General features: G+C 40.7%; 2 protein-coding genes across 2 annotated transcripts in view; both read left to right on the forward strand.

Annotated features, from left to right (window-relative positions):
• Positions 1-1,521: 1,521 nt before the first annotated feature.
• Positions 1,522-15,688, forward strand: IL18RAP (interleukin 18 receptor accessory protein; the record flags this gene model as incomplete). The annotated part of the gene is made up of 10 exons (XM_084280007.1): positions 1,522-1,534; positions 2,599-2,866; positions 2,962-3,136; positions 4,467-4,641; positions 6,857-6,925; positions 7,190-7,310; positions 8,981-9,135; positions 10,086-10,223; positions 14,034-14,204; positions 15,318-15,688. 10 exons carry the CDS (start codon positions 1,522-1,524, stop codon positions 15,686-15,688), a joined length of 1,656 nt encoding a protein of 551 aa, XP_084136133.1.
• Positions 15,689-18,099: 2,411 nt separating this feature from the next.
• SLC9A4 (solute carrier family 9 member A4) overlaps positions 18,100-21,621 on the forward strand; it is a gene marked incomplete at both ends in the record, with an annotated part of 31,978 nt that continues 28,456 nt past the window's right edge. The window contains 2 exons of the mRNA XM_084260886.1: positions 18,100-18,361; positions 21,052-21,515. Of these exons, the coding sequence (XP_084117012.1) occupies positions 18,100-18,361; positions 21,052-21,515 (726 nt within the window). The remainder of the gene's footprint in view (positions 18,362-21,051; positions 21,516-21,621) is intronic.

The raw sequence follows: 21,621 nt of genomic DNA on the forward strand, positions 1-21,621 counted from the left end.
TCACCATCTGCCTGCGTGAGTTGTGTCTGATTTGCATGGTGTGCCAACAGAGAAGGGATTAGCCTTTGCTCGACCTTTTCTTTTTTCCACTTTGCCTGACTCATTGCCTCTCTGGAAGCTGTGCAAATGCAGAGTCACTCTGTGGCTGAGCAAAGGAAAAAAGCTCCATGAGGTCTCAGTTGCACAGTGTGAACATCAGCAAAACACATGCCCTTTATTCGCTGAGACCCTGAATCAGGCTCTCCAAACATGTCAATCACAGGCGTATATGTTCTCACTAAATACCCAAATTAACCATGGCTGTTGGATATGCATGCTTGACAGCCTGTCTTCCCTCTGGCCCTGTGGCTGAGAAGGCCCTGGGACACAGATCAAACCTCTTAGTAGGAGAGGCAAAACCCTTTATGCAACAGGGTTTGGGGTTTCATCTTGGACAGGAGGCTGTAATATAGGGGTCTGGGTGCATCTGAGTGCTCTGTGGACCTGATCCCAAATTCCCTGGGTGTTTCTAGTCTCAGCTGACAGATGGCAGAGCTGACACCTTATAAAAGTGTGCATGCTACCTTGTTCAGCATGTCTCTGCTTGGGTCATTCAAGCAGTGCATCACAGCACTATGATGCAGAAGTGAGGGCTGATACTGCAAGTGCAGGGAAGTCATGCAGCAGAAGAGATTTTTAGTTTGACCTGCTCACCTGAGCAGACATCTTACAGTGTATCCATTTTAGCTGGTAATAAAGCCCAACAGGAGCATATGGCTTGGGCAAAAGAGTTAGAACCAAAGACCTGCTCTCCTGACGTTAAGTGCTTTGAGGTGTTTACTTCTTCATAGTTCTGTTCCAGCCCTATGGACTCAATGCCATTTGCAGCTGCAGGATGTCTTTAGATGTGGTTTAATCCCAAAGGAATCCAGCTGACACTCTCTGGACCTGTTGGCCTCCAAGATACAACAGAGGTCCATGGGTTCTGGGGACAGTTATGCTTTTCTTTTTTGCTGATAGTTGTCATTAACTAAAAGCAGATTTTGTTATTTGGTATTTTTTTACTCGCCTTTTTTTTACTCACCTTAAAAGACAGGTTCCTCTTCTAACAGCAACAGCTGCTGAAAGAACAGCATTTCCACACCAGATGTGGAGTTCTGCATTGCTGTAGGTATAACCTGGAAATCAATCTGTAAGCAACTCTATGCAAGATGCATTTAAGGAGACCTGCATATTCTTGAATCCTGCATTTGTGTGAAATAGTGTGAGCAGGAAGAGTGCTGCAAACCCCATCTTTAAAGAGCACAATATCTAGGAAATCCTGTCTGCTAAGTTTTATGGAGCTACATAATGAAATATGTAATTGCCTATCTGTCTTATAGGAGTATTACTTACAAAAATTGTCTGTTTTCCTCTTTTACAGAAAGCAAGATGATTCTTGAAGAAAATCTCTCAGAATATCAACCAAAATTAAAAAAGAAAATCATGCTCATGTTGCTCTGGATCCTAGCATCTTTTGTCAGTGGGGCAGAAGTTAGAGAGATGAGTTTGCCAGGTAAGAGCCTGCACTGGTGAGGTTTTGGTGTTTGTGGTGCTTTCTGCTGGGAAAAGTTATGCCACGCCTTCATGAGATTTTTGTGTACCTTATGCTTGTTTCGGGCAAGCAGCTGTTTCTAGCCTTTCTGCAAGGTTTTTAAGTATGGTAATACAGTTTACCATATGTATGGTTCAAAATTCAGTTCCTCAGTGAAAATAAAAGGGTAATTGTGGAAGAGAATTTCCGAGAACTGAACGGAGCAAATGAATTGCTTCTGTGACTCCTCGAAGTCTCCAGCAGCTGGTCCAGTCCCGTCATAGGAGGGAGAAGAAAGAGAAAAGCAGGGTGAGGCTGATGTACCAAAGTCTTCCACCCACATGGTCTATCTGGAGGAGTTTGATCCAATTCAGTTCACAGAGAGAAACTGAAACTGTGAGGAATCTCCCAGGTGGACAGGCGAGGAACTGAAGAATTCATGCCCTCCCTTCTGCTGAAGTGAAATCCTGACATATTTTCAAGGGTTACCACATCCTGATGGGCAGGAAAGGTTACACAGCAAGGTTGGTCAGCCTTTAGAGAATTTGGGGATAGAATAGGCTTTCAGAATCCAAAAATTTGTCTAATTTTAGCAGAAAGATTTGAAAGCAGTGAGATGGTAATGTCTTTCAATCTTACCCTAACAGGAGGTGTGATGGGCAGGCTCTGCTTCTTCAGGTTATATCAATCCCTTCTCCACTATGAGGAGAGCTAGAGGAGCTACATCTGCTCTTCTACAGGACTGAGGTTTAACAGGTTATCACCCCTGTGAAAATCTTCAGTTCACAAAAGATCTTAAGCTATTTTTATACTAGGATTTTGAAAAAAGGACTAATAAACCTTTGGAAACTTTTGAATAAACACTGACCAAATTCACATTTAAGGAAATCAATTCTCTATTAGCCTGGCATCCAGTCACAGAAAAAATTATTTAACACAAGGAAAGGTAAAGTGTATTTTTGCAGTATTCCTAATTTCTTTTCTTTTAACATGTTGATGGCATGCCCTTTCAGGTGGTACTGATGTCTTATTGTCCTGCTTTTCAGGATGTTCCCACACTGAACCTCAAATACGGTATCGTGCAATTAGTGATGAAGATTTTGTTTTACAATGCACTTTACCAGACAGAAATGCTACCCACATTTATAACAATCCACATCTAAAAGAGCATAAGGTGAAATGGTTCTGGCGTCAGAAGGGTGAAGAGCCACTGAAGGCCATCATGGGAAGCTCTAATCCTGCTCTCCAAGGGGATGCACTTTGGTTTAAACCAGTAAGGGACAGTGCTTCCGGAGTCTACATTTGTATGATATGGTATGTAATGGAGCAAAAGGCTGTTATTTCTATATGACATATAATGATTTTGTGTATCAAGTATTGAACTTTTTTTTTTTTTCTACATCACTCAGGGAGAATATCCCTTGTCTCAAAATTGTTTTGGAGGTTCAGACAAAGAAGGCAGCAAAATGTTCAGGTTATGACACAAATATGCTATATCTTCTTGCTCACAATAAGAATTCAATAACTTGTCCTGGGACAAAATGCTACAGCCATATACAAAAGCCAGATGTAAAATGGTACAAGGTAAGAGGCACTCTCTTGAGCGTTCGAAAAACTTCAGTAGTGGTACAGCTTTAAGGCTAGTTAATACTCACTCAGCATAGGTTCTTGAACTCTTCTTTTGCATAGAGTGCAGCCTGAGAAATTAAACCCAAAAGCAGAGTCTTGAATTGCTGTATATCTAGTCTGTAAGTAAGAGTTTTGAAGAAATTTGCCACACACAAAATATGATTCCATAACATAGTAGCCTAGAAATGCTTCCTCTTCAACTAGCAAATTGAAATATATGAGGATCAAAAATAGGGTTTTTTTACAAAATTGACATATGATCGAATTTTAAAATTTAAAGTGTTGTTTTGACATTTTTAATTCTGAAGATATCAGACGTACCAAGGGAAAGTGTCTGTGTTAGAAACAAAATTCTTTTAAGATTAATGTTTCAAATTCTTCTTCACAAGATGACTGTTTCTAATGAAGCACTATTCTACCTTATTGACTTACTCTTTTTCAAATAACCACTAAAACACTTAGAAGTTAAAATTTATTCTTACTGTATTTTTAAGGATTGTAATACACCATCTAAACCTGTATAAATGATGAAATGAAAATGACTACAATGTCAGTTGTGCATTTTAATACCCTGGTATTATTTACATTATTTATTCTATCAAATAGAATTATGACCTAGCCAAAGTTACTCTTCATTTACTTTCAAACTTTAAATGAGGTGCATCTTTACCTACATCTTCATCTGAAGCCTACTGAATTTAAGGCAATTCTTTTTTTTTTTTTTCAGGAATTTAATTCAAGGAAAATTCTTAGTGGCCTTAGAGAATATGAATGCACCAAACTGAAAAATAGGCATGCTTTACAAAGACTAGTAAATTTTCATCCTTTCAAAAGTAGTGGCAGTGTTGTCATTCTCAGACTTTCCAAAGCCATGATTTACTTCTGAAAAAATAATTTTAAAACATTTTCACAATATTTTATTTACAAAATAAAGAATTCTCTCTCCATCAAAAAACCCATTTCTTTTTGTTGTTCTTTAGTTATAGGAGTTTAATTTACATTAGTTTCATTATTTCACATTTGTCTCAGCAGCCACATATTTTAAATAATTTTTTTAAAGGCAATGGTATTAATATATTATAGACCACAACCTTTAAATATAACTGGCAGATGTCCTCAAACTCATAATAAATGGTTTTTTGGGTTTCAGTGGAAAGAGTTTGGCTTAGCCCCACTCCTGTGGTAATCCAATCTGAAAACTTTAAAATATAATTTGATAACAGCAAAGAAAAAACCCAAACCCAAGCAAACTTATAATTCCTTGATATTATTTTATTTTCATTAGGATGGTAATGAGGTAAAATACAAGAAAATCAGAACAAGCCTAAAGCTCAAGCATAATGAAATCTACTTGAATCCAACTTATGTCACAGATGCTGGAATATATGTGTGTGATTACACTTTATATGACAACACTACCAAGTGGACAATGAGAACAGTAGTAACAGTGAAAGTCATTGGTGAGTAATACAGTAACTCAGAATAAAATACCTCCAGTAAAGTATGTTTTCTCTTTTCTTTCCTACTCTTTACATCTTTGGTTGAGGCTTTTGTTCTGAAAAACCCATAAGCTGAATTAGCCATGTGATCATTAAATCCTCTTCCAAGCATGCTCAGGACATCTTGGGACACTGAGTAGAATCTTCCGTATTTAATAATAACACGTAGCATACGATGTCATCATTTTCAAGATCTAATTCTGCCTTGGATTTACTGTACTTCCCATCAGTGGAGATAAAATCTACAGAAGAATTTAGATCTCTTGGTCTGGGAGTAGAATTCATGAAACTCCAATTGGTGCCAGTGTTCTCCACGTACTCTATGGGGAGTGTTAGGACGGTAGTCATGTGCTAAGAGGGACAAAAGCAGTGTATCTCAATCCTGCCTCTGTCCCCAAAATAGAAGTGCATGTGAAACTAGAAGTCAGATAAAAGAAATTGTTCCTTGGGGCACGGATGAGACCTTCATTTTTTCACTTGATGATGAGGAAGACAATACTAGTGAGATAACTGCCCATCTTCCACGTAACATTTTAACAGCAGGGAAAATTGGAGACCTGTGACCAATCTAACTAAAAACCAAGCCAATTTTTTGTTGCATGTGCCGTTTGGGGGAAAGCCTGTATGACCTAAAGGCTTTGCATGGTTTGCTAAATAAAACTGGCCAGAACTCTATGGCACAGTGACATGGCATGGCCTTATATTATCCTTCAAATTATGGTGACCTTCCCTGTAATATTTACATTCCTCTGCTGCCTTTCAGAAGAAGCCCAGATATTGCCTGGTGGAGTGCTGTTGGACAATGTCAACACTGTGCAGGGGACCATGCTAGCACCTTAGGATCACAAACAAGGGAGACTGTTTAGTTTGCAAGACGAGAGATGTGGTTATGCTTTTCTCCAGATATCTGTGACTGAGTTCTGTAAGATACCCTCATCAGATGCTCCTGTCACTCCAGTCAACCACAGGTCCTAGAGGAAAGCATGCACACATCTATTCTTGATCCTGAGCTGGGTGGACCCATTACAGTCATGTCTATACGCCAATAGCACAGAACCTATTCTTGGCATCCTGGTGGAAAACGGGACACTCTGTGGAAGGGAGAACAAGTTTTAGAGAGCAGAAGAAAGTTGTCAGTTGAGGCAACCTGGTTCTGTGTTCTAGTCAGGGCAGCACTCCTCTGAAATTCCAGTCTAGTGAAGAAGCACCCATCTGAAATAGCCGCTCCCATTTTTGCAGATTTCTGCACTTAGTAGTAAGAAGTCATGGGAAAAACATATACAATCCACCAGGACAGGGCCTATGCCTGGAAACCAATTTTAGAGACTTCTGTGTGCTGGGTTACAGTGTCTGGTGGTCTTTCACTCCTCTCTGGCTATATTCCTGCAATATTTTCCAAGCAGGCACAGGCTGGTTCTGCACTTATTCTGCTCTGGTTGAATGCAAGCTAACACACTGGGCTCTCAGTTCCTTTCACTCACTACACAGCATGATCAGAAAACCACTTGAAAGGTGCCATCTACAGCCCTCCTGAATCTTGCACACATTTCTCTGCTGTGGCTTGGGTTTAAGAAAAAAAAATGTGGCGTGTGTGGCACCATTTCCTGCAGCATGGGACTTTCCTAGAATACCAGAGCTGTGGCTTTTAGCCCCTTCAAGCTGTTTTTCCGGAGCCTGGGTAATGGCTTAGTAGATAGTCTGAACTGTGGGCGTCATTATCTGTGCCCTTTGGCAGCACTTGTTCTGAAACAAAGCACGGTTATTGTAATGCGAGTACCTGCGCTGGGGATTTGAAGTGAGAGAGGTGTGGGCGCTGTATGAATGCTTACCGGGTGCGGTACGGGGCTCGGCAGGCAACTGGTATGAGGTCTGCCTCCTTTGGGGAGTTTTGCAAGGCAGGGGCCTAATCTCTGAATCCTAAATAACCTTAAGTGCAGGGTGGACGCCGAGCTCCTCGGCTGGTGTACAATGGTAATGCCTCAGAGTAACAGAGACAGCAGGTAAGTTTTGTAGTCAAAACTCCCTGTGCATTCTCAGACACCTTGACAACTCTGAATCACCTTCTTGAAATTAGGTGTCAAAATTCCACCTAATATTTGAAAATGTAAGAAATTTTCTTTGCTCTTTGCACAGATGGTAGGATTATAGTTATTAATAGTATTCCTGTTACTTGCAGCAAAAAACACTATCCATCCACCAAACTTCTTGTACCCCAGTGGTGTGATGATCCTCGAAGCAGAGCTTGGTAAGTTTCAATTCCTCATCTGAAAGTGAAATAAAATGTTTAAGTGAGGTATTGATAGAAAATTACAGATCTTCATAAAAGCAGAACAGTTTTGCTTTCTAGGAGTATGATAAAAATTATTTTATAGAAATAATTTTTTTCCTTGATATATATCTTTTTGGACATTAAAGGAAGCATCATGTGTTATGCACATCCCAGACTATTTGAAAGAAAAAAAATTCTGGTGACACCCATGCATAATTTTCCTGTTCTAATTTGTTCCAGGAAAGCCACTTGAATTGGAATGCCGAGTACAGTTCGGGTTTGAAAGAAAGTCTCTGATGAGGGTAACGTGGGAAAGAAACAACAAAGAAAATATAAATGAGAAATTGGATCAGGAAGGAAAGTAAGAAAAAAAACCCCTTCTGATTACTACTGTAGTCAGTAATGGTAGAAAACCTTCTACAACAGCTTCACTGAGTACATTTTACTGAAAGAAACTGAGAGGGCTCTGTTCTGCAGCACCTCTATGTGTATGTGCATAGCATATGAAGGCATGTGCACTTCACATAGAGAAGAACAAATTCATGGCCATAAAGTCAAAACCTCAAAGTTTCTGCTCAGTCGCTTCAATGTGAGTGGTGCTTGGCTACCTGTGCCTGTGTCAGCTCTTTTCAAGTGTTTCCTCTGTTGTGTCTTGCTAAGCAACTCACGCGATCTCTCTTTGGAAGCTGTCTCTGAGTGGAGAATAAACCAGATCAGTAAAGCAGTATTGTGGGTTTTGAAAGGAATTTGGGTGCCTCAGACACTGGGGTGTGTTACTGAGTCAGTCTGAGGACTTGCAGCCTTGAATTTCAAGACACTGAATTTTGGGATTCTTCCCTGGCAAGGATTGATGAGACCCTGCAAAGAAGCAACGCCTGGAGGAAAGGTTTCCTGTGACTTGGGGAACAATCCAAATAGTCACCACGCTTCCCTTTCCCTCCTGTACTTCCTTGTCTCTCTCATTTATGCAGTGTCTACCTTGGGAAAGAAACATAGTGGAGGCAGCACAGGGAAGTGTGTCTGTCACCACACTGTCCTGAGTCATCTTTATGGAACAACTTTACTCTGGGGGAAGAAAATGCCCTACTGTCACTGCTAAAATCAAGTTCTTAATAGGAGTCAGACAAAAAATAACAAACAATGATGATATCTATCACTGACTCACTCATGGGGTAGATTGGAAATTGGATTTTCCTAATTTTTTAATGTTTATCTTACCAAGGTTTTAGCTTTTTGTGTGCATACAATTTCTGTGTGTTTATTTTTTAAAACCCTGAAGGAACAAAACTTTCCTGGCAGACTTTCAGTACAGGTTGAACCCTTGCCCGTGTCTGTGCCTGGGTATCTTCAGTTAGCAGAAGTAGGGGGATGATACTCATTTTGCAGTGGCATGATGTAAGACACCTTCAGGACCACCCAGGAACACCTGTACTTGTGGCCTTCAAAGAGAAATGCTGAGACTCAGAAACCCTGATTATTCTTGAGTGGCTGCGGACACAGATCAACTCTCGCTTAGCCCCACATGGATTCCTGTTACCTCTTCATTTCCTACACTCCATCCCTTCTATCTGTCTTATTTTGTCTGTATATCTTGTCCTTGGGCTTTTTACCTGCACACAAGAAGCTGTGCTGCTCAGTCTTTCTGCTCAGCTAGTCCTCTCTTAGGGCTCCTTTTGAAGTTTCATTTCCCTGCATTTGCCCTGGGGGAGGATTTTTTACATCTTAGAAAAACGCAAATAATATAGAAGTCAAGGGGGGAATATATATTTGAAACAAGGCAAGTGCTTAAGTATTTTGCTGAGTTGATGAATTAAGAATAAGCCTTTCAGTTTGCAGACCTTTGACGTTAGCATTTTCTTACAAGGTAAAGAAAAACCAAAGGGAAGTTCAAACCAGAGTTCTTCATCTCTGTTGAAGGTGTAAGCTGAATGTTAAGTTGCAAGCTCCACTTTCTTTGTATTTAAGACATTTGAGGACTGTGTGAATGACCAGCAAAGGTATCATGCAAATCCCTATTATTTTTCTCTTTAGAGTTTATTCAAAGGGTTTGAAGGGGCAAACACTTCTTCAGGTTGCAAAACTGAAAGAAGTCACCGAAAGGGACCTCAGAAGCAACTTCACATGCTTTGCTGAGAATTCAATAGGGAATGTCACCGCTGTGATTCAGCTGAAGAAAAAGCAGACAGGTAAAACTATCAATGGATGGGTATTTGCCCTTGAAGACACGTTTCATTTTACACATTTTTATTTGATTTACTCTCTGCTACAATGTCTTTCCCCATTGACACTGGGTTTTTAGCCAACTGCAAAATTATCTTGAAGCTAGATGGGAAAAGTTTGATTTGTCAGGTGTCTAGAATGGTACATTATTGGGAGTACTGCTCAGAAGGATGAGGATATCTGGGGACATAGTGCAGGCAGGTGGGCCAAGTGGAGACTAACTGGGAGCAGGAAGAGTAGAATAGTATCCCTGAACATTAATAAGCAAGCTACTAAAATGAAGCATAGTGGCTGTTGAAAGCCATAGTATTCCTTGCTTTTCATAGGACATTTCTGTTTGTTTCCCCAGTCCTTAGCATGCATGTTTCTGAGAAGTTACCATAACTGTTACGAATGTGGCAGCCTTTCAAGCAAAGTCTGAAACCACAATCAATGTGGAAATTAAACCAGTGAACCATAGTTCACAGTGGAGATTCATCACTGGAGTGGCACATGTTGTCTCCATCATGTGTGTTCTGATGTGACTTTTTTCATGTCAAGTGATGACTACTTCAGCCCTGCTGAGTGTACCAAAGACCACTTTCTCTATGCCTATTGTCATACAATCAAGGACACATCATTCAAAAAGGGTCCCTGATGCTAGACTGAACCTCTGTGTTGGCGGCCCTGCCTGTGGCAGGGGGGTTGGAACTCTATCCTCCTTGGGGTCACTTCCAACTCAGACCATTCTATGGTTTTATGATTCTATAATTAAGGTTTGCAGTTAAATGAATTCCTGACTTCCCTAAAGTTTGCCAGTGGGGCAAGAATTAAGATTGTGAGATGGTTCACCCCCATTTCTGGACTGAGTTTTTCATCTAAGTGTCAATATTATTTTGGAAAGCCTGAACAATGACAGACACTTTTCTTTCTACAGTGTTTCGCTTATATGTACTATGCAGTGCCATTTCTACTCTATTTGCATTCCTTCTGTGCACTGCCTTTATTTACCAGCACTGGATTGAAATAGTGCTGATGTACCGAAGTTATCTGGTCCGCAATGAAACTACAGGAGGTAAGAAACATCGTATAATAGTATTTTTCTCCAATTTGTCTACTGTCTTTTGCAATATGGATTGATCTTGTGTGAGTCAACCGTTTAATTATATTATCTTAATGACTCTCTTTGAGCTGATACAAAGGCGGTTAAAGCTAGCAAGATGCTCATTGGATTCAGATGGAAAAAAAAGTCATACTTAGCCTTTTACAAGATTTCTAAACTAGAAAATTAGAGTAGGAAGTGAATTTTGGCAGTCCCTTTGCATGGAGTAATAGAGCATCTCCAACATTTTAATCTCGGTCTCTCAAAGGGTTCACCAGAACCTGTACAGGACAAGAATCAAATGTCTTTGCAGAACTAAGAGAAGGACTCCAGAGTCTATTGTATTTTTCACTTAAAGCCAAATAATTTCTCAGAAGAATAATCAAAGGAGAGAAATAAGATGATATAGTGCACCAAAAAGTGTATGTTTGGGAAACAGTCATACTTCCTTTACAAAAATTATGCTGACCATCTTGACATTTACACCAGACTGATCAGCTTCCAGTATTTCAGATCTCTGTTGAAGCATTGCCATTTAGCATCTCAGCTAAAATGGGCCTTCAACATCACAGGCAGTGTGAAAATGTATCAGAAATTACAATGCCTACTTCAAAGAATGTAACGTTTTATTTTCCTACATGGGTTGAAAGAAATCTGATACTATGTACCCAAGAAAAATTTTCTAAAAATTCTTCTTGATGCAACTTGAGATATAGGTGCCTGAGACTGCTTTTGTGTTTGCATACGTATATGTCAATTATATATGAGTGTGAAATAACTGTATCTAGATATCTATAAATACACATGCAGTGTGACAATTAGCTACCCTTTGGAAAGTATTTTTATGACCCCAAGGCAGTTGGCAAAAGCGATTTGGGAAATCACTCAAAATTTCCCCTCTATTAGGTAACATATTGATTTAAGAACCTCTGGAAAGTCCCCTTAGAGCTCCCCTGTATGTCAGTAGGACAGAGATAGACCTGGCGAGACTTGTGTGCAGAAATTGAAGATGCTGTCAGGCTTCACCATCAGGGCAGCCTCTGACCTGCTCCCCTGACTCTGATGTACCGCATGTGCCCAGCACCATTTGCAGCCTGGGACATGGGGTGGGCAGATCAACTGTACCTACCGAAATAGGGTTTTTTCCATAAAGTGATTGTCCATAAAATGTGTTCTCACCTGCAGGATTATGTCCTTCTCACTTCATGTGGTTGCATATCAAGTCACCTGAGGTCTCGGAGGGCTTGCTCATAGAGCATCAAAGCAGCAGTTGTGACTTTAATTTTGCCATTTTTTCCTTTCCATCACTCCTTCACTTCCACCCTTCTTAACACAGACTCAGACAATTGCAGAAACCCATGAGGTTGGCAGGGACCCCAAGGACTGTCTGATCCCACACCCTGCTCAATGCAGAGCCAACCTAGGCCAGGTTGCTCAGGACCCTGTAGACAGAGAATCCACAAACTCTCTGGACAGTGTGCTCCAGTGTTTGACCACTCTCACAGTGCAAACTTTTTCACTAACATCTAATGAGAATTTCCCTTATTGCATCTTGTGTCTGTAGCTTTTTCTCCTATCACTGTGAGCTTCTGAGAAAAATCTGTCTCCATCTTCTCTGTATCCTCCCATCTGGGAATTGAAGACACCAGTAAGGCCACCTTTTTTGCACACCTCTCTAATCCTCCTTAGCCAATTCAGATATACCTCTCAAAAACATTCTGTGAAAATTCTTTCTTTCTGCCACAAGGAGAAAGAAACAACGCAGAAGCTGTCATACTAACATTTATAGATCACATATGCAGTCACTTCGCTTAACTCAAGTATTCTTCATTTTCTACCCTTTGGGCTTCTTCAGTGCTTGTGTCAAAAGTTCCTCAGGTCGTAACTGTCCTGCACAGATATAGGGGAAAAAAGAAAATTCAAGTCATGCTTACTGTTAATGTGTTTTTAACTCCCTATTGTAAAAATAATATTGTAAAGGAAAACAGTGATGCATTCATTTATTACTGGATGTTGTCTAATATGGTTGTAGTGACCTCTGTGGGTGAAACGAGGAATATCTGGCTTGTAGTGCAATTTGTTTTCATTTAAAAACTCTTTTCAAAGGAGCTTCAATTCAGCATATATCTGACATTCAGCTAAACTGATCTAGTGACCTGCTGCCTCACCTTCAAGTCCTACACTAGCCCTGCGTGCCTGCTGTTGGTGATTCACTCCTGTGGGCTTAAATTGTCTCAACTTGGCAGAAAAATAACCCAGTAAAAGGCAGTGAGTAGATAGCAAAGTGAATCAGCTTCCTCTGTTACCACAAGAGCTTCATCACCAGTAGAAGGAAGTGGTAGAAGTATGTGGCCAGGAGCAGAGGAGAGGAGCAGAGGTGTAATGTGGGTTTTCTAATCATATCATTGGCCTCTAAACCTAATCTACACACCTATGTTTTGTTTTGATGACATACTTTCTGGTTCTGAATGTAACTGTTCAACCCCAGCTCACGCATGTCATTAAGTTTTCCACATGTATTTTCTTTGCTTCCTGGAATCCATATGGGGTCTTCTAGATCCTGTGGGAGCCTGATGGATCTGTCTCAAGTTTGTCATCCTAATCTTACATACAGGGATGGAAATGAGGAGGGTAACCCTGAGGCACAGGGTGATACTAAACACCATTACTTAGGTGTCTGTGCTGGAGGTCAGTGACTCCCATGCACTGAAGGTGCTGTCAATAGGGTGAATAAGCAGCTGAACTTCTTTCTGTTTTCTATTAACCATACTGGCATAGGATACAAACCAGCTGACTGAACATAGGTGTCTGATGTTATTTGTACTGCCTGAGGGTGTCCTGCTATTCCAAAAGATTGAAGTCTCCAATAGTTCCTATGTCAAATTTGTCAGTCCCATCAACCTTAGAACACCTTAAATAGCATTAAGCAACTACATATGAGAAACCACACTGAGTCCACTGTGCCTTCTGCTTTCACCAGCAATTCCTTCCTCCTCTCACAAGGGTTGATCAAATTTTATCTAGCAAGTAGATAAGACTTTTTTGCAGTTATGAATGGGCCTAACTCAGGTCATTGGTACCAGGGTGTTTCAAAGCTGAGAAAAGTTCTTATATATTTTTCGTCTGCAGCTGACAAACATTTTCTTCTAATGAGACTGAAACTAATATCAGAAAACAGTCCATATGCAGATGCTGAGTTGGTATTTGGATCAGACTTGGGCTTTGTTACTTGTACCAGTCTCTCTGAATACAAACATAACAGAGTATAAAGTAGCACATCTTTTGACAGAACTGATATGTAAGGGCATGGTTCATTTAAAATCAACTATTTTCAAAGCAGGTTGTGCGTAGATGAGTATTTTTGGAATCAGTTTTGGGGAAATGAGAGAAAAGGTTGGGAATCATTCCCTTACAACATGGATGTTTCCTGGAAGGGGACAAATATTCCACTAGTGAAAACTGGCCCATGTTTTTGAAAATGCAGGGAAATGCCTGATTCAAACTTCCTTGCATCAATCGTAGCTTCCTCCTTTGCTTTGGTAGTGTACACCTGCAAAATTTGCAAGATGGTGAGGACTAAAGGTTGGCTTTGGGTAACCAAGGATACTGAGTTTTGATTCCAGCTTTTTGAGGCTTCACTGGATGACAGTACTTCATGAACAGCTGATAATTTTAGGTTTCTGTTGTGCCTACTGAAACAGGTACAAATGAAAACTGAGTGTTAAGAATCTGAACGCTTCAGACAGACTTGTTAACATATACAGTGTTATTTCTTTCTTTTAGATGGCAAAGAATTTGATGCGTTTGTGTCCTATGCAAAACTCGACTCTTCTGAAAGTGACTCTACTCTAGTTAGTGAGGAAAAATTTGCCCTGGAGCTTCTTCCAGACATGCTGGAAAATAAATATGGATACAAGTTATGCATTCTCGAAAGAGATATTCTTCCAGGAGGAGGTAAGATCTCTGTGGATGTTAGAAAATTTTCAGTTCTTTATAAAATTAATTTTCACTTTCCTAAAAACCTTATGCAAATAATATAATTCGGTAGTGGAGTTCCTGCTCAAATGTCAACCTGATCTGGCCCCTGCACCTGAAGTATATGTACCTTTGAGTGTGGTTGCTGGGAGATACTAGGCTGAGACAAAACTTCTTATCTAAGAATCTCTTTGCAAGCAGGCTTCATTCCCTTCAAAGAATCACAGAATCACTAGGTTGGAAAAAACCTTTGAGATCACTGAGTCCAACCATACTTGTCATCTACTAAACCATATTATCCCTGAGCACCTCATCTACCTGTCTTTTAAATACATCCAGGGTCGGTGACTCAACTGCCTCCCTGGGCATCTTGTTCCAATGCCTGATAAATCTTTCAGTGAAGAATTTTTTCCTAATGTCTAATCTGAACTTTCCCTGGTGCAGCTGGAGTCCATTCCCCCTCATTCTATCACCTGTTGCTTCACCTCCTTCCAGGTAGTTGTAGTCAGTGATAAGGTCCCCCCTCAGCCTCCTCTTCTCTATCCCCAGTTTCCTCAGCTGTTCCTCATAAGTTTTGCTCTCCAGACCCTTCCCAACCTTTGCTGCCCTTCTCTGGATACACTCCAGGACCTCAATGTCTTTTTTGTAGTGAGGGGCCCAAAACTGAACACAGTACTCAAGCTGTGGTCTCACAATCACTTCTCTGGAAATGAAGACCCCAAATATTTCAGTAGTTACTTTCTGACCAACTTTAGTCAATGCTACCTGGAGTAATTAGAAAGCTCACAGTACCTGTGTCTGAAAGAGACAAAGACAAGTCCCAAGTGTCTCTTGAGACCCTGCTTGAATAGCAACAATGTGTTGAGGTCTCAGCTGTGCCCTCCATTTCTTGAACAGCAAGCTGTGTTCCCTAGGCTGTGCAGGAATGGCTGCAGTACCCTCTGATTACAACCACATTTTTAGGGGCTATGTGATTTCTCAGCAGCCCTACTTTTAATTTTCCTTCTTTCTGGGGTTTAGCTGTTGATAAAGGAACTGATAAGATAAAAAGTCCATAACAGAATGCAGTGACAATCACCATTTTTTCTCCAGCGTACACAGATGAAGTTGTTACAGCTATTAAACAGAGCAGACGAGCAATAATCATTTTAAGCCCAGCCTACGTCAGTGGACCAAGCATCTTTGAACTGCAGGCAGCAGTGAACTGTGCATTGGAAGACAAAAAGATCAAACTGGTATTAATAAAGTTCCAAGCTTTCCAGGAGCCAGAGACTTTGCCTCCAGTCGTGAAGAAAGCTCTTCGGATTTTACCAGTTATAACCTGGAAGTCTTCTATTTCTGCTACTCCAGACAAGAAGTTCTGGAAATATATGCATTACCACATGCCAGTGAAAAATACTAAGATGTTGGGAAACTGCAGCCTAAAGGGCTGTTTCCAACGTTTGCTTGACCTTGTGGGTTAATAGAAGAAATCTCACAGAGGGATGACAGCAAGCTCAGGAATACTGACGTGTTTCTAGCTCGCTCCGAAACAGTGAGGAGGACTGCCATGTGCAGTCCCACAGTAAAAACTAAGTGGCACTGCATGCAGCTGTAAATGTGAGCTGCCTTTCATAAGTTATTGTTTTATTATTGTTTTAATTATATTTGTTTACATTCTTCTGCTGTGATGTTGGGATGCACATGTGAATGTTTTGTTCTTTGTGTTGTCTTCTAGAATATTTTGATACTTGTTTTCTAGAAAAAGATTAAAAAAGGGAACTCCAGAGGAAACTGGTGGTTTAATATTTCCTGTGCAATTCAGTGGGACAAATCCAAACTCTTTAAATGAGTTAACTCCTCCTGCAGGAGCACCCAGAAGGTACTGTGGAAGACTGCTACAACTGGGTATGCCCAAGGGGTTGAGAAAAGAATTAGCACTGTGTCAGTGATGCTGATCCCAAACATCTCCATCCTTCCTGCAGTGGGAGAAAGCACCCCTACCAGTTGTGAAACATTGCACGCTCGGAGACTCCTCCAGATTGCTGATCCTGTCTGGTGCTGGTCACTCATCCCACTAAACCTGGTGGCTGTGTTACAGTTGTAAATCAAAGCCCTGGTTGTCACAGCTACTTCCAGGGACTTTCAAGTCTTTCCCTGGCAGCCTTCTCTCTGGCTGCTAACTCTTCAGGGTTCATATAATTTACACTGAAGGTGTCTTGCAGTCTCTGTGTATCGGAAATGGGAAAAGTAAGGGAAATGCAATGTGTAAGGGAAATGCAAAGGTTCGTGTTAAGAAAAGGAGTAGGAGAGCCACTGATCTGGTGTTCTGCTGACTTACAGATTCACAGAATCAGATTCCTGCCAGACTCCTTGTTGGAAAGGGTCTTCAAGAAATACTGCTGTTAACAGGACCAGTATATGAAAAGCTACTCCTTTGCAACCAGGCGGAGCATTATCTACCTCATTTTTTATTGGGTTCAAAGCCTTCAGTGGGAGGGCTGGTCCTGGTGCTGTGGGGCAGAAGCAGATGATAGTGTCTCATGTAGAAACACAACGTCAAATGGCATCACTGGCTGATCCACAGGAAACTTTGATACTGTGGTTACACCTGCATTAGAGATTTAATTCAGGACATGCTAAGCTTTTGAAGAAAATTTCTTAGTTGTCGCCAGAGCCTTTAGCTTTGCATTACAGAGCATCACAGGTGCACACACTGGATCTCTTTCCACAGAAAGTCAAGTGGAATTCTCTACCCATGAAGGTCTGTTGGACCTGAAGGAATCCCATCCCAAACACACACAGGGTGGATGTGGGGTCCTCAGCAGTTGTTGTTTTGGGGAACATCTCTCTTCTTACTAGTCTGCACAGTTTTTCCATCACAACCAAATCAGTGGGCAATTTAAATATTGTCAGTAAACTGAATCTATTCACTTCTGATGTATGTAACACAGGCTTTTGCAGCTCCTAACCAACATTACTATGTTTACACACTTTGTTATCCTAACACTGAACATGGTAGTTGTTGTGGAGGCGTGAAGAGGCTGATCTTTTAACAAACGTTCCATAAGGGTGAACGTTGTGTTGGAGGAGGATTACGTGGGTGCCCAATAAATACTTTACTGGCACGAGTAAAACAAACACCAAATACAACTCAAGATCCAGTTTTAGGCACGTGATGTGACTCAGACCTTCCTCTTTCTATTGTTACAATGTGCTAAGTTGCAGACATGCATTTCAGAGGGAGAAAGCGTTTCGGAATGAGAACGTAATTGGCGTGGGCCTCCACCAGATGTCCCTACCGTCAGCCCTGCAGAGTCCATTTATTTACACAGCAAGAAGTTTTGTTGCCAGGTGAGACAAGACCAGTGAGCAGTGCCAACCTGTGGTACCTGAGGTGCCAGTTGTGCTGGGGAGGCAGACGTGGACGGAGGGCAAGAGAGGAAGGTATAGAGCGGTGCCACTGTCTCTTACACCTGAAGCCTCTTACTTGTGCTGGACTTGCTGCCTGAATGGTGTGCATTGCAGCTTTTTATTAAATTTTATTTTATTTTGATTTTGACAGTGGGAAAAATAAATCAGAGTGGCTGAATAAATGGCCAGTTAGAAAGGGCTTTTTTATTCCTTAACAGGGTGATGCTGTGGCCAAGGTTTATTTGGGTCAGAGGAACCTGCAGAACCGGTATCTTCATACAAACTCCAGGTTTGTCTGTAACACAAGGAAGGGGACAGGCACATTAGGGCTTTTAAAACGACCTCTAGTAGGCAAATGAAGCAGCCCCGAGGAAGAAGCGGCCGTGGCTGTGAGAAACGAGAACCAAGAGAAGTGAGTGTTGCACACCTTCATGCACCCACTGCATGCTGTACCTGTAACAAAACGGTCACAACCCCAGACATGGGCTCTGCTGTGCTTGCACGTGCAAAGCTTTTGAACTGGTTGCTGTGGCTGTCAAGTCTGGTATGCTGTTCTGCTGCTGCTGATGTGGATGAGCCCAAACTGAGTCGCAGGGTTTTGCCTCGCTATGAACATGATGATGGGGGTGTTGTTGGCTCTTCACAAGATACGAGGCTACATGTTTTCACTCTGGATTATGACTATGTGCAAATTCCCTATGAAGTTACTCTTTGGATCCTCCTTGCCTCTCTTGCAAAAATAGGTAAGTAGAAAAATTGCATCTTGGGTCCTCCTACCTTGGCAAGAAGTTAAAAACGTACCATGTAACCAAGTACCTTCCATATTGTTTTTATAGCTTCTGTCCTCAAAAGAACAGGTGTTTTCATTGCCATGACAAGGACAACATTCTAACTCTGAATGCTTTCAGCTTAATTAAGTAAATATATGACTTATAACCCTCCTGTCTCAAGTTGTCTATGCTAATGAGTGGGAACAGAGCTTCCCTACACCGTACTGTGCCTCCCTTTTTCTAGTCTTTAAACATCACAAGATAGGAGGATTTGCAACCCATCACAGCTGTAAAAATCAGTAACACCAGAGTGACACTTCAATTGTACTGAATTTGGGGGAGAAAAGTGAGAAGAATTCTTCTGTTGTGCAAATATTAGGAAACATCTCCCTATGAGTCTTTGTTTTACGTTTGTTGTTTAAAGATGCTCTGATTGAGAGCTAAGAGGGTATAAATCATCAGGGATGTAGGGTAAGTGCCTTTTGAATACATACCAATACATCTAACTGCTACTAGAGCTCCTTGTAGTTATCTGAATGAAAAAAGGCATCTCATGAAGAAGTAGGGACTGTAGTTAAAGCAAAAATGGCTCACTATGTGTCTTAGAAATTTGCATGGCTGGGTTCAAATTATTTTGACCATTCAGAGTTAATGCAGCAATATCAAATAAATTAAATGACAGTAATGATGTGAAGAGCTGAACACCTGTGATCATACTGTCCTTTTGATCTTTCCATGGGATTTTCAAACATTTCTATAGAACAGGCTGGTAGGTGGGATTGATGATTTTCTGAACCATCAGATATCATCAGGCCTGGAGGTATACTTTTTTCATGTCAGTCACACAATTTACAAAAATTGTTACCACTGACCATGACCATCATTACCATCATTGCCATTTTCATAGTATCTCATGATCTCAACCCAGTTCCTATAAACAAATGTCTTCATGGCTAAAATAATAATAAAAAAATTCCCAAATCAAATTTGTTGTTATGGCACCAGCAGAATGTGTTAGGAGTGTGCATATTGATCAACTTCTTTATACATCATCCATAAAATCATGGGACTTGCCATATGATGCATCTACTCAAAATTCTTGATTTGAGGAAGAAATACTTTAGAATACTTTAGAAGAACTGTGTGATGCCTCCCAAGCAGACTTGTTCCTTAGCTAGGAGTTTACAATTAATATTATTTTTGATGAAAAGTGTGGAACTGTTGACTTCAAATCTTCTTGGAAGAATGAGCTAGTCTGAACAATCTGGTTACCCAGGAAAGAAGCAAAAATTTTCAGCATTTTATTCATATATTTTCTTTCTGGATTTCAAGATTTCAGGGTGGGAAACAATATAAGATCTTAAAAGGCAAAACAATCCCCTTATACTGTAACACAGAAGACTTGAACACAATTTTTTAAATTAAAAAACAGATGTGTGAATTATGATTTTAACATATTTTTTGGTAAAGACAAATAGCCTCCTAAATGAATTACTTTAAATTTCATGAAAATAGTTTTTCTTTACATTTGAAATTTGATAATTTGAGGGTCACAGAAATGCAGTTGTGGCATTAGAGTCTAGAGTTACGTGATGAAGGTTTGACCTAGCTTCAGGCATGGAAAGACAGCCATTGGATTTATAGGTTTCTTAGCCTGCCTCATTCTTATTGTACATTATAAAAAAACCCTTTCATTTCTATTAGAGACACCTCCCATTCACAGTATGATTACATGGTTCCTGGTATAGCGACTAGATGAGCCATTGCTAGACATTATCTTAGTATTGGTGTAAGTATTCATAGTAAATGGGAAGAATTACATGAATGCAGTTGCAGCAGTAGTACATGGAGGCAGGTACGAGGACAGTCACACCCACATTTATGTGTCAAGTGTAGCCCTTTCTCAGTAAAACAGCTCAGCTACATCTGTGCTTGTAAGCATTCTGTCAGGAAGCTTTGTGTGACTGTCCATACCACAACAGTGTTGGTTTGATCCTTCTCAGCCCTGTCCAATGTTGACAAGCCTTCTCCCAGGCAGGCTGCAGTCCGTGGTGGTGTTTGGTTGATAATTGGACTTGATCTTAGAGGTCTTTTCCAACCTTAATGTTTCTATGATTCTATGATGCTTTCTACCTGGAGGTTTTTGTCCTGCTTAATTTGCTAGAGTAGACTCTGCCTTTATTCTAGTGAGGAGAAAAAAAATCTAATGTGTTATATTCTTAGATATCTGGGCTGTTGGTTGTTCTTCCAGATCTTTAGGGGTGTCTTTGAGATGGAGGGACAATACCGTGCCTCAGAGGTTTGGCAGTAGTGGTTGGGCAGCAAGAACTTTTGAAGAATATTTTTTTTCCAAATTATGCAGTACCTTTTTAAAGAGTTTTCTGCATTCCTAGAAGTGAAACTTAAACTCAGGCACACATGCTCAAAAATCTAGAGCTGGGGAGCAGGAAGAGAAGAGATTCAGGGCCAAACTCTTCCCTTGCTTTAGTGATAGAAGTCTGGAAATGTCTAATTTTAATGGGAACAGTACTGCCTGTTTTTACATTCATAATCCTAAAAGCAAAACCTGGCTATGTGAAGACAAAGTATTCAAAGGCAGGCAAAACATCTGTCTGGCGTCAGGTTAATTTAAACTTGGACAATACCTTCATGTTTTCTTCAAGGTTTCCATCTCTATCACCGCTTACCAAGACTTATGCCTGAAAGCTGCATCCTGATTGCCATTGGAGCACTAGTAGGAGCCATCATCTTTGCTTCTGATCACAAATCTCCACCAGTGATGAACACAAGTATTTACTTCTTGTATCTCCTTCCACCCATTGTCCTGGAGGAAGGTTATTTCATGCCAACTCGACCATTTTTTGAAAACTTTGGGTCCATTTTGTGGTGGTCTGTGTTGGGATCTCTGCTAAACTCATTTGGGATTGGCCTCTCCCTCTACGGAGTCTGCCAGATAGAAGCCTTTGGCCTGACGGACCTCAACTTGCTGCAGAACTTGCTGTTTGGCAGCATGATTTCAGCTGTGGATCCTGTTGCAGCTCTGGTAGTGTTTGAAGAAGCCTCCGTTAATGAGCAGCTTTACATGATGATCTTTGGGGAGTCATTGCTAAATGATGGCATAACTGTGGTGAGTTTCTTTCCATGACTTGTCTTCTCTTCTTAGGGCTCCTGTGGCTCGCAAGAGCAGCAATAAGGAGATTCTAGATGTTTATTTTATGCATATTCCACTGGCA

Source organism: Gallinula chloropus (assembly GCF_964237585.1).
Source record: "Gallinula chloropus genome assembly, chromosome: 1".
NCBI classification, from domain to species: domain Eukaryota; kingdom Metazoa; phylum Chordata; class Aves; order Gruiformes; family Rallidae; genus Gallinula; species Gallinula chloropus.